This window comes from Suncus etruscus, chromosome 1 (genome assembly GCF_024139225.1).
Source record: "Suncus etruscus isolate mSunEtr1 chromosome 1, mSunEtr1.pri.cur, whole genome shotgun sequence".
NCBI classification, from domain to species: Eukaryota; Metazoa; Chordata; class Mammalia; order Eulipotyphla; family Soricidae; genus Suncus; species Suncus etruscus.
Window position 1 is genome coordinate 9,948,030 of NC_064848.1, and position 14,011 is coordinate 9,962,040.

Consider the following 14,011-nt stretch of genomic DNA (forward strand, 5'->3'; position numbering starts at 1 on the left):
TGTGAGGGATTACTGTGCTCAGAGCCAGGTTTTACCCCCTGAGTACTGTTGTGTGTGGCACAGAAACCAAAATAATAATAATAATAATAATAATAATAATAATAATGCTGAAGTCTTTGTCAGAGGTCCTTTTTTTCAAATCAAAAACAAAGCTGTCTCAGGGTTTGGAGTGATAGTAGAACCATATAGGGTGTTTATCTTGCACATGGCTGACCCAGTTTGAATTCCCTGCATCCCATATTGTCCCATAAGCCTACAAGGAATAATTTCTAAGCTCAAAGCTAGAAGTAACTCCTGAGCGCCACTGGGTGTGGCCCCAAAGCCAATAAATAAATCAATAAACATTATCAAAATTACATATTGATGGGAAAACAAACTGGCCTAGTATCATGCATTTCTTCATATGACCTCTGTATGCACATTATGTGCATGTGATTGCACTTCCATGGCTCTGCAGGAAAAGCACACTGCATATCTTAATAAAAGTGAAGATGGCTGCATTTGGCTTGGTGGTAAGCAAAAACCTGTGCGAAGTCCTACAGACCATTTGTTTGGTTTCAGAAGAAATGTGCCCAGTCATTTAAAAATGGTCCTTGGGGGAATGGCCCGTATATAGACGTTTTTTGTATGAATGTTAATTTAAGCATTTGCCTTTTAAAAATAATCTTCAAACCCAGAATTTGATTATTGAATTTATTGTATTAATATGCATTTTTTTCTAACAAAAAGTAAGTGCTGTGGTATGGTCTTGGCTAATTAAAAAAATTCCTCCACAAAGTAATGACATTATTTATTCAAAATAAATTATTAAAATAAATATCTTGGATATAATTTATTCATTTAAAATATTTTCTTAAACGATGACTTGTTTTATTCATTTTAGTATAATAAATATTTTGTTAAAATAGTACCTAAATAAAATATTTTCTTAACATGACTTGTTTTATTAATTTATTTTAGTATAATAAATATTTTGTTAAAATAGTACCTAAATGAAACTTCTTCTTTTAATAGTTAATGTTAGACTGCTTCCAAGTCTCTATCAAACTTCCCAGTCCCTCCCCCACAACTCACCTCCCCTAAATCTGTCTGAGTCTCCAGTGTTTAATTCAAATTTAAATTTATAGCTTCTACAATTTGGAGTTACAAGTGTGCTATTAACTTCTTTATTTTTTTCACTTTTACTACTTTTATTTTAACAAATTTTATTAAAGAATGTAATTTATAAAGTTACTAATAGTTGAATTTTATATATACAACAGTCTTATCAACCAATCCCCCATCATTGTCAACTTCCCTTCACCAGTGTTCCCAGGTTCCCATTCACCACCAAGGCTACTACTTTGATGGGCTTTTCAATTTTTTTTAATTTTTATTTTTTAGGTTTTTGGTTTTGGGGCCACACCCAGTGACACTCAGGGGTTACTCCTGGCTCTGTGCTCAGAAATCACTCCTGGCTTGGGGGACCATATGAGATGCCGGGGATCCAACCGAGGTCCGTCCTGAATCAGCCATGTGCAAGGGAAACACCCTACCACTGCACCACCACTCTGGCCCTAATAAGCATATTTTTTGAGTTTGTTGTTATAGTAGTTGTTATAGTTGTTGGTTTGGACCTCATGTTTTCAGTATTGTTAACTCTGTGGTTTGGATATATAGCTGTACTGCTCTACCCATGGAGATATTCATGGCCCTTGATTCCTGCCATCTATTCCTCCCCTTTGGTTTCCTGTTCATTCCATTTTACTTCCCAACCCTTGATTTATTTCCTTTTCTGTTCTTCTCCTCCCTATAATTTGGGGTCAGGATTGATCGAGGCCCCCCCCCCCACCTTTAATACATTATATTTTCTTGGTTCAGACACTGGTTTAGACACTACTGAACTAATAGTCTTCCTGCATTTGAAATCTTCTGATTTAATTTAACATGATATCTTCCAGTTCTATCCAAGTTGAAGTGACTTGCATGATTTCCTTGAAGCTACTTTAGTATTTCATTTTGTAAATATACCATACCTTCATTATCTACTCATCTATTGTTGGAAACCTAGGTTAATCCCATATGTTAGCTATTGCCCTAAGTGCTGCAATGAATTTCGGTGAAGATATGTCCTTTCGAATGTTTTCTTTCCTCATTTTAGATAGAAGAAGTGGAATTGCTGGGCTTTAGGACAGTTCAATTCTTAGTTTACTGAGAGAATCCCTATACTACTTTTTATTATTGAATCGAATAATGTTTCAATCAGCAATGGATGAGAATTCCTTTACTGCCAGCTTCTTTAAAAATACCCATGGCAGCTGGAGCTATATAGTACATCAATCCCCTGTATCCCATTTGGTCCCCCCAGCACCTCCAGCAGTAATTTCTGAGTGTAGAGTCAGGAATAACTCCTGAGTATCACTAGGTGTGGCCCCCCCTTATACACTGGCTGTTTGGTTTTCCTCCTGCTCACTAGGCTCTATTCACTGCTTCTAAGAGATCCTCTCTCTCTTTTCTCTTTTCTTCTCCCCTTATTTCCTTCTCTCACCCTCTCTTTCCCCTCTTCCGCTCTGTCCCCTTATCTTAACCTCTCCTCCACTTCCCTCCTCTCTCCTCACTCCTTCTCCCTCTCTGTCTCACTTTTTCCTTTGTATAGAGCCTTGTGTGTGGATGTCTCCCCCTCTTTGTATTTGTGGCAATTCTTCTTGCCCTTTGGTTTGTGAGTCAGCCCCATGAAGAAGGGGAAATACTTGATGGTACAGAACATAACTTTTTTTTTTTTTACCAGAATCTTGATTATAGATCAGTACAGGGGGAAGTGGGTGGTGAGTTGGAATTGGAACCTTTGGGCTGATGAGCAGGATGATGAAGATGCTCCTTCTTGGCTTTGGTCTTAATTTTCTTCACTTTTGGCTTCCTGAGTTGACGTTCTTGTGGTTGTGATTATTTGATGTGAAGTATATATGGGTTCTGTGTTGCTGTGTTGGCATCAGAACTTTGTTAACTGGATTTTTCTGCTTACATGACTCTACCTTCTTTGACTGACCCTGACAAGCTAGCAGTCATCCCTGTCATCCCGAGCAGCAGGTTCTCTGATCAAGAGGCCTGTGTTCCATCTAACCTCCCACCTGCTCTGTTCCCACTCACAACCTGTATTTTTTCCTGTAGCTCTACTCATGAAATTCTAATTGGGATTATAGAAAGTAGTGGTTTGAATTATTTTATATAACTAAATGTTCTTGCTATCGTAGTATAAGCAATAGAGCTACAATTGTGTTGAAGTTTATAGTTTTGTTGTACAGAATTGCTGCACATGCCACCACCAAAGTTCCCATGACCCTCCTTCCTCTGAAAGTGTTGGTTTTTTTTATTTATTTTAATTTTATTTTATGTGCATTTTTTGGCTTTTGGGCCATACCTGTTGGCACTCAGGGGCTACTCCTGGCTCTGAGTTTAGAAATCACTCCTAGAAGATTTGGGGGATCATATGGGATGCCAGGGATTGAACCCAGGTTGGCCGTGTGCAAGGCAAACTCCCTACCGGCAGTGCCATTACTCTGGTCCCAGGGACTTTCTGTTTTTGCCACATGTGTAGACACTCAGGAATCACATCTGGTGGTACTTGAGGGACCATGTGGGATGCTAGGAATCAAACTTGGTTGTCCACATGCAAGGCAAGCACTGTACTCACTGTACTATCTCTCTGGTGGTGGTGGTGGTGGTTTTTAAAGAAAGAAGTTGTGTGAGGACTAAGGGAAAGTCAAACTTAAATTTTGATTTGGTTCGAAATTTTGGTCCCATTAATATGTAAGATGTGTATAATTAAACTAGTGATATTTGAACTTAGATAAAAGGGAATTATTGTAAAGAACACTCCTTCAAAATGAGAGGTTTGGGGCAGGGCTATATTCAGAAAGAGGGACACATGCTTTACATGTACGAGTGTCTGGGTAGAGCCCTTGAACTCCAGCATTACATATAGTAAGTTACTTAATTAAAATAAAATTGTGATTGAGAATAAGTGGGAATCTCTCAGGTATAGTATTTTAATGAGCAGGATGCTCAAAGCCTTGATAGAGGAATCCTGGATCACCTGGAACTACTGCAGCTGGCCCCTAGAACGTCTCAGCTGTTTAATTTTTTTCTCACATGCATAATGAGATTGTAGACTACGTGATGACTTAGCTTCTTTCGATTCTGTTACTCCAGTGTATGCCATACTTTTCGGTGAATTTATATCTTTTTTTTTTTAGTAAATTAGCTAGCCTTTGTTTTATGATTAAAAATACCTCAAAACCACTTGAACCAGAATTGTCTAATATTTGATAAGGTTCATATATATGAACCTTATATGAATGTCACACCCGTGACATTCAGGGGTTACTCCTGGCTTTGTTCTCAGAATCACTCCTGACAAGCTCGGAAGACCATATTGGATCAAACCCAGGTCTGTCCCAGGTTGGCTGTCTGCAAGGCAATAACCACCCTACCTGCTGTGTCATTGCTCCAGCCCCAGTAAGATTAAAATATTTAAGCAGCAGCAGTTTACTTTGAAGTTCTGTATCTAAATGGAACAGGGCAATTAACCAATTATAAAACCCTCTGATTCTTGTCTTATAGTGAAAAGTGCCCTTCCAGAGCCCTTCAATGACACTAGGATGAAATTTATTTTTGAATGAGAATTGACAGTGTATGGTTAACTTTTAACCGAGTGAAGGTTATTAAAACCTTTGAAAAATCTCAATGCTTGAGATGAGTTGAGTAAATCCCTTTGAAATTCTCCATACTGTTTTAGAAAGATAATGACATAAATTTAAAATGTAAAGAATCAGAACAGCTTCCTTTGAAAAGTGATTTGAAACAAATGTTTGATCATACTATCTTTGTGCTGCCGTTGAAATGCTGAAGTAGCATTTTGGCTTCTTTCCCAAAAGCATGCGTTAGGAGGCTAGCGGCAGCATTGCTCCCTGTTCTCTTCAGTGCCTTTTACCTTGTGAGTGGTGCAGCTTGTTCTGCAGATGTACTGAAACCCTCCCATTTACTCTGCAGTGGAGAATAATGGAGCTCAGTGTCCAGTAGAAATCAGTGGTTCTAGCAAGGATGCAGTAAATAGAAATGACTATATATTTCATCAGCTGAACAAGAAGATCTTTATACATTTCTTTTCCTTTCAACTGATATATTCTTCCCTTTTTTTTCCTCTAGAAAGATGTGGATAATTTGCCCTGCCTCCAACGTCTATTTCTCAGCTTCAACAATATAACTACGTAAGTGGAAGCTCCCAACTTGTCATTAATAACTAACTTGATCTTGTGAACTCTAGTGCTTTCTATTAAGATTTTAAGTACCTAAGAGCATTCATTGAAATGTAAGATTTTAAATTTAGAAAACAATAGCATGGCCTTATGACAAAGTTCTTTGTAGAATTTCAAAGCTCCTGTATATATTGTTAGTACCTCTAATGCCAAAATGATGACATGTGCTTTTTATTTCACTGCATTTTAGTGCTGCTTATTTGTACAGCATGTATATGTGGAATTTCAACATAAATTGTGCTGTCCTTTGTTTGACACTTACACTAGTCAGTTGAATAAGAATGTTTTTCATAAATTATCTGCAGTCTGCATAGCTACTAGCAGTTCTGGTGTGGCAGGCTATATTTGTCCCCGAGCAGCAACTTACTAATTAAATTATATCATAACTGACTTCTAACCTGATAAACCTTAGAATTAATGATGTCAGTAGACTATATTCAAATATATAAATGTATACATTTTGCTTCTCAAATATTTGATGCATGTGATCCTTTATACAATAGTGATGTTTCATTCAGTGCCATTGTGCAAAATTTCAGAACTGGAACTGAGACAAGTCCTGGGACTTTTCAGTGCAAATGGATCTTCACTTCTTTTATTCTTTCCTCACCTCCTTAATCAGACATTAGCTGGAACTGTGTTTATATCCCTCATTTCTTTAATTTCTCTTCAAGGTTGTTCTTTGAATATTTTTTATCAGAGTAACAATTAAGTATAAAAGAGTTTAGAGTGTATTTCTGCTAGGAACCTAGTTCTAATGATTAAGAACCACCTTAGTTTTTATACATTTTCTCTTTAATTTTTGTTCTCCATCATACTTAATTGCTAACCCCATATCTGTGGTTACTGTGACTTTAAATTTTAAAGATGAAACAATGCTTTTTAAACTGGCATAATTTCAAAGAAAATACCCTGAGTCATTCTCCTTTTTCAAAAAATAAAAGTTTTCTGAAAGTCTTTTGATGTTCTTTTTTAGTGTATATTTACTGATATTCCAAATGTCTTTTAGTCTTATATGGGAAGTAGGATTTCTTTTCATTGACAATGGAAGGGGTACACTTGATATTCTTTAGGGAATTTCTTCCCCAAAACCATTAGCATTGTTTTGAGAAAGTAATTTCTTCTTCTCAGATATTATTTGTTCATGTCTTAAAATAATAGCTATTTAAATTACTTAAAACTCAGATTCTCCCAACTTCTGTTAGATTTGATTATTTTTGCTTCTTATTTTGCTTCCAGAGAATAATTCATTAATTTTAGGGGCACATCTGGAGATACTCAGGGATCACCCTTGGTGGGCTTGGGAAACTATATGAGATGTGGGTGATCAAACCTGGATGGGGTATAATTAAGGCAAATGCCCTGTCCACTATCCTATCTCACAAACTCTATGGAGAGTAATTTAAAGAGAAATATAAATTCTGGTGACAAGATTTCCTGGTCTTCAAGATACTTTAACTTCTGTAGGTAGTTGGTTTTTTATTAGAATTTTCTAACGAAAAGGAACACCATCTACCCATGAAATTATAAACATATGGTTGATATTTCTCTTAGTTTTTTGAACTATATGTTCAGTGGTAGAGGACATACCTTTCACAAGTGAGAGTCTAGGTTTGGTTTCTGGCAACATAAAAATTTTTCAATTTTTCTTAAAAACACAAATTCTTAAGAGTAGAATAGAAGTTAGTCAACTATTCCAGAAGATTTTATTTTATAATTGATAGCTGTCTCTGTTTTCTACTTAGGTATAGCATTTTACTTTCGTTAGGTCATTCAGCTGAACTGCTCTTGGCACTAAGTGCATCATCTTTGTGTTGATGTGTAAGGTCCAGGATATGGTGCAAAGAATATATTGCTTCTGAGGTGTGAGGGAAGTTAATGATTAAGACTTGAAGGATTTTTTATGAACTTTGCTCAAAATATTCTAGTTATCTGGATTATCAGATGATGTTTAGTAATAAGTCTAGTATCTTTTTAGAGAATTATTTTCCTGATATAGATGTGGCATATGAAATTGTAGTGAAGTTTCCCAGAAGTAGCATAGGTCAAGAAGAGTAGAAATGGGGCTGGTGAGATGGCGCTAGAGGTAAGGTGTCTGCCATGCAAGCACTAGCCAAGGAAGAACCGCGGTTCGATCCCCCGGCGTCCCATATGGTCCCCCCCACAAGCCAGGGGCAATTTCTGAGTGCTTAGCCAGGAATAACCCCTGAGCATCAAACGGGTGTGGCCGAAAAACCGAAAAAAAAAAAAAAGAAGAGTAGAAATATCACTATAAAGCTGAAAGTCAAATTTTAGGTCTCCGTCTGGAAAACTGCCAGGTGATACCAATGATAAAAATATCTAATTCTATATCTATTTTGGGGAGACCAAATTTATTCATTATTATGCAATAGAAATTCTTAGGTTTTGACCTCCTCAGTTAGATTTTTAGAGTTTAAATGTTAACTAACCTCTAATTTAGAGGTTAATAATTATTACCTGCTGTATGTAATAGCAGGCTATTGAGAGTTCCAAGAGATCTGAATAAGTATCTACATGGAATGCTGGGTTAACTATGAGCTTATTGAATAGAATGTTTATTTCTGTTTTCCTATTGGTATTACAACCATGCAATAAATTTTAATAATAGACACGCAAGATTCATGTACTGAATGAAATCCATGTTTGTCTGAATCAATGCTTCGTAAAGTATCCTCCCAGAGCATTTGTAGTATTATGAGTGATACCGACACAAATTATAATAGTGAATTAAACTTTACTTTGTGGTATGTGGAGATATTAGCTAATGTAAATTAGCTCATGGAAAGGAAGTCAAGGAAAAATTCCCAGGGAAAGATGGTTTCTGGGTTATGCTCTAAGTAAAAAAATAGGTCTTAGTATAATGAAAGTGACTTGGGAATCATAGAGAAGGGTATACAATTTGACAAAGCTGATTTCCAGGGATTTGCAGTGAAATCCTTGTTCTTTTCTTCCCTTTGCCCCCCTCCCTATTCTAAACTCTAGTGTTCCTCTAGCACATGCTAAAGCAATTATACCAAACATGTATTTTATGACTATCCCTCCAGAAGTAAATGCATTGTGGTTTATCAAGTGGATTGCTCATATTCATTCTTGAGACTGGTAAATATTCTGTGATTGATCAAGGAAAATGACTATACTGAATTCATTCTTTAGATAGGTTGACCTTTTATTGATTTTTTTTAAAGGTGCTGTTCGATTTTGTCATTTCTTTTGCATTGAAACCAATGTGAATTACAAGTCTTTCACAGTTGTATTTCAGGTACATAGTGACAGTGAATTAGGGCCATTCCCACCATCAGTGTTGACCTCCCACCACCATAGTTGCCTGTATGCATCTACTCTTAGCCACCTGGACTGCTAGTGTAAGAGGTGCCTTTTGTTTATAGTTTGTTATATTTTGGGTCTCTTAATTCTATTGTTGTTGACTTTGATTTGGATATTTAGGTCTGACCATTTTTTATTTTCACTCAATGCTTCTGAGACCACTTGGCCCCTGGGTCCATCCATTGTTTTACTTTTTTCTCAATTTGTAGGAAGACATAGAAATATGAGGCAGAACAAGATGATTCATGTTCTATGGTCTGTGAAAAAAAAACTGTCTAGAAGCTATAAATATAAATTAAATTAAAAGAAGATAAAAAGAAAAAGAAAAAAATGGGGCAGATGTGACAAGGTTTGTTTGTTTTTCCATAGACACAGTAAACATTGGGGAAATTAGAAAGGTAATTTTTTGGCCTAAGAGATACAGGCTGTATCTACCCTTGAAGTATACTGTCATGAGACAGAATACAGGCTCCAGACATATTAGTTGTCAACCCCCAAGGTCTTTATGGTGCCAGGAAACGTTCTGTTCAGTGCCAGTTGTCAAAATTAGTCCACTGTAGTTAGTCCACAGATCCTAGGACAAAGCATAGGATAGAGTCTTTCTTTATGGTCCCAGGCTCAAGTTGGTGCCAGAAAAGTATTAGGGCCTTCCCTGGAGTGGGAGGGAGAGTTTGATTCTTGGTGCTGTTGCAGGGAACTGTGCTTGTTCTAAGGTTGGGTTCAGGGATAGATGGTCGATGTTCAATCACATGAGATCTAAGTCAAGTCCTAATGACAAATGTTCAGGGTGGAAGGCGTCCCTGTATTATTACCCATATTAGATAAGAACTTGTTTCTTATATAAGATTTCCCAATTTTAGTGTGCCTGTGCAAAAAAAATTTCATATTATATTATTTGTGCATTTAGGGGTAAAAATAACAAGCTATACAGTCAGTCTCTGTGCCCTGGTTTTGACCTGAGCTCTTATCCCAAGCAAGACTTTTCTACTAGAATTTCCTACTAAGCAGAACCAAAACAATAAAAAGGGGAGGGGTTGGGTGGAGGAGGCTGTCTCTACATATGGAAATAAATAGAGAATTATGACTATTAAGGAAATAAACATACAAAGAAAATATAGATATCCCCATTAAGTCTTTTGAGATAGTCTGAGGGGGTTAAGATCCAGGGCACATTTTCATCCCATACTTTAGTCTTGTGGAGTCTGAGAAATGGTTTGTAGCAGTCAGGGAACAGGTAGTGTCCTTGATCTGGGGAGATCTCTCTGGAGCTGAATCTGGTAGCAGGTAACTATCCACATTAAGGGGAGGTGGAGAAAATGTGACGCATAGAATGTGTCAGCAGACTAGATGGCTACAGCTTCTTGGTGGGGGGGTGGAGAGGAGGTGGAGGCGAGAGACAGGCAGGCTGAGAGGGTGTCCTTTCCCTTTGGGAGCTTGGGGAAGGCGAAAGGTCTCGGTTCCTGTAGGGTTAAAGAGGACTGAGGGTAAAGAGGATTAAATAGGGAGAGATAAAGTAGGATGGTGAAGGGGATGGTGGATAATATATAAAAAGGCTTTCTTGTATGGGCTTTGGTATTGGCAGCTGGGTCTTTTTCTTTTTTTTTTTTAACCATTGTGATTTACAAAGTTCTTCATAGTTGAGTTTCAGACATACAATGTTTCAGGGCCAGTCCCACCACTAGTGTTGACCTCCCTCCACCTTGTGCACAGAGTGCATCCCAGGCCACCATCCTCTGCTCCCAGTCTGTCAGCATAGCAGCTCCATATAAAGTTTTATTGTTAAAGTTTGGGTCTCATGATTTCATTGTTTTTGTTTCTGCCTTCGATATTTAGTTCTGTCCTTTCTTAACACCACCAATGCATCTAAGACCTCTTAGTCTCAGTTGCTTTTTTCTTTTTAAAAAATTACTCATCATCTTAGTTTTGAAACAGTCTGTATATTTTTACAAGCAGCTTGTTTTTATTCATGATAGTTTCCTTTAATTTCTAACATTCACTCCTTGCCCCTCAGAGTTAATATTACCTACATTTTCATTTAAAAATATGATTTTCAACATGAAATTTATATTTTAAACGAGAGCTTAAATTGGATTTGTTTTTACAATTGAAGTTGTAATAGTTTGAGAGGCCAGAGTAATTATCCAATGGGTGGGGCATTTAACATGCAGGAAGCTGACCTGAGTTCTATCCAGGGCTTTCAATACTGTCCCCAAAGCACTGTCAAGAATGATTCCTGAACATTGAGCCAGAAGTGTGGCCCCAAAACAAATTCAGATTGTGAATACAGGGTCTCTGACTTCAGAACAGATTTAGGGTTGGAGAGGGAAGGCTGTCCCTCAGATAGAGTTTCTTTTAGAATGTACACAAGAAGCTTGCCTTCTTGTTGGGCCACAGAACTTAATATAGAATATGCTCTTCTCTTTTTTTCAATGGAGACGGTTCAGTAACCTGCTCCTTTGAGAGTGAAAGGTTCCAAAATTGTTACCAAAGTCATCAGTAATTTCTGGGCACCTGACCCACATCTGCTGACTACACCTGCAGACTTGGATCTAAAGAATAATTTGAGGCCCTACCAGCAGTGCTTAATTCTAATGTAATGATACTGTTTATTTCAGATTCTTTATAAACTTGGGGTTTAATTTATTCCCATATGCTTTATATCGACTAGAAATTTCTTAGTTTTCTTACCTTCTGATGAAACTTTTCTTAGTTATCCAATACTGGCAAAGGATATTTTTGTATTTTTTAGGTTCAGACATTTCATAAGAAATTTTGAGATGTTGAAGAGGATTAAGAATATATATTCAGACAACCATTCTCATAACTGCTCTTTATCAGAAATATTTTCACTAAATAGGATACCCCAAAAAAGTCTTTGAAAACTTTAAAAAATACATGGTTCCAGGATTACTGACTAATTATCATTTCCAGTAGATTCATAATAGGGTCAGAGATATTCATAGTTTTAGATGTTTCTCAGATTTCAGATGTGCAACTTGATGCTGTGCTTGAAAACCATTGCATTTTGATACTCCCACCTGGAGGTGCGTGGGGGCTATTCCTGCTCAGTATTCTTGTATTGCTCCCTGTAGGGCTGGGGAAACTCAGGAGTGTCCGAATGAACCCTGGGCTCTTGCATTAATAAGATTTTACAGTAATTTTATTTCTTTTTAAACATAGGGGAAATGTGGTTTGATAACCTAAGAGGGGAATGGTTGTTAGCACTGAAGTAAATGTAATATTCTTGGGAAAGGACTCAGATACCAGCTTAGGATTTAAATACCAGCTCAGGATTTATGTATTATAATTTTGTTGTTGTTGTTTTCTTTTTGGGTCACACGCGGCAGCGCTCTGGGGTTACTCCTGGCTCTAAGCTCAGAAATCGCTCCTGGCAGGCTCAGGGGACCATATGGGATGCTGGGATTTGAACCACCGACCTTCTGCATGCAAGGCAAATGCCTTACCTCTATGCTATCTCTCCAAAACCTATGTATTATAATTTTCAATTTTGGTAAAAGTCATGAAACAGGAAATGGACAATGATTATTTTTTAATAATCTTTTATCTAAGTATCATGGTTATAATAATGTTCCTAGTTGGGTTTCAGTTATAGAATGTACACCACCCTTCACCAGTGCAACTTTCCCACCACCAATGCCCCTCATTTCCCTCCTCCCTCACCCCCTGCCAGTCTCTAGGATAAGCATTCTAATTTTCTCTCTCACTATCATTGTCATGGTAGTTGTCAGTGCAGTGAGTGCTATAAATATACTCACTGCTCTTTTGTGGTAAACTTTAAATCATGGGCTGGTCCTCACAGCCCTCATCTCTATTGTCTCTGGATATTATTATATACTGTCTTGTATTTTTCTTGGATATCCCACAGATGAATGAAACTATTTTACGTTTATCTCTCTTCCTCTGATTCATTTCACTAAGCCTAATAATCTCCATGTCTATCCATGTATAGGCAAATTTCAGTGACTTGTTTTTTCCTAAAAGCTGCATAGAACTCCATTTTGTCAATGTACCACAGTTTCTTTAGCCACTCAACTCTTGTTGGGCACCTGGGTTGTTTCCAGATTCTGACTGTTGTAAATAGTGCTGCAGTGAACATAGGTGTGCAGAAGGTGCTTTTTTAAAATGTCTTTGTCTTCCTAGGGTGTATCCCTAGGAGTGGTATTGCTGGATCATATGGGAGCACAATTTCCAATTTATTTGATGAATATCTATATTGTTTCCCGGAAGGGTTAGACTAGATGATGTTACTATCAGCAGCGAATGAGAATGACTATCTCCTCGAATCCATGCCAACACTAGTTGTTCTTTGTGATGTGTGCCAGTCTCTATGTTGTTTTGACTTACATCTCCCTGATGATTAGTGATGCTGACCATTTTTTTTATATACCTTTTGGTCACCTGTATTTTTCTTTAAGGAAATGTATGTTATTTCTTCTCCCAATTTTTTGATGGGATTAGATTTTTTTCCCTGTTAAGTTCTGTCAGTACCTTGTATATCTTAGATATTAGCACATTCCTGGAGTAGCCTTTGTATCCTAGTCACTCCTTTCTTTCAGTTACAAAAGCTTCTCAGTTTAATGTGGTCCCATTTATTTATCTTTGCTTCCACTTGTTTGGAGTGTAGTGTTGCTCTTTGAAGATGCCTTTAGTTTACAATGATTATTTTTTAAGTCAACAACTTAGTATGTATAATACAATGTCATGTAGCCAGCTTCCAGAATTTCCATTTTGCAAAACTGAAACTCTACACCCACTGAAAAACAAATCATTATTTCTCCTTTCTGAAAGTTACCCAATGGTAACTACTGTCTACTTTCTATCTCCATGAATTTAACAATTCTATGTTTTATATAAATGGAAGCATATAATGTATTGTTTGTGATTGCTTGTTTCACTTAGCATAGTGTCCTTAACTTTAAGACATCTGTCAACATTTCCTCATTTAAAGACTTTTATATTATTAATGAATACCTCTGTATTGTTTTTGAAGCAGCATAGAGCTGATGAGAAGAGGGATCTTGCTCAAGGTTTACTGTTGGCTCTGTTCAGATGTCACTCTAAGGGTGACCTGGGGACTTATATGTAGTGCTAGTATCAAGTTGGAGTAGTAACAATAAAGGTATGTTACTACTTAAGTATCTTAGCCACTATACTATCTCTTCAGACTGGAAAAAAGGGACCTAACAGAATGAATTATTCCTGCTTCTTATCTTCATTTCTTTCCACAGTGCTCCAGACTTTCCTATTTCTTTGCACTTCCTTGAACATACCTTATTCTCCCTTCCCTCTTTAGTTTTTGCATTTAGTATGGCTTCTAAAAGTAACAGTTTTCTACCTTCTGTTTGTCTGAA

General features: G+C 37.1%; 1 protein-coding gene across 1 annotated transcript in view; it reads left to right on the top strand.

The window, feature by feature from the left end:
* LRRC49 (leucine rich repeat containing 49) overlaps positions 1 to 14,011 on the top strand; it is a 138,174-nt gene that overhangs the window by 45,763 nt on the left and 78,400 nt on the right. Inside the window, exon 8 of the mRNA XM_049777845.1 lies at positions 5,185 to 5,246. Coding sequence (XP_049633802.1) covers positions 5,185 to 5,246 — 62 coding nt within the window. The remainder of the gene's footprint in view (positions 1 to 5,184; positions 5,247 to 14,011) is intronic.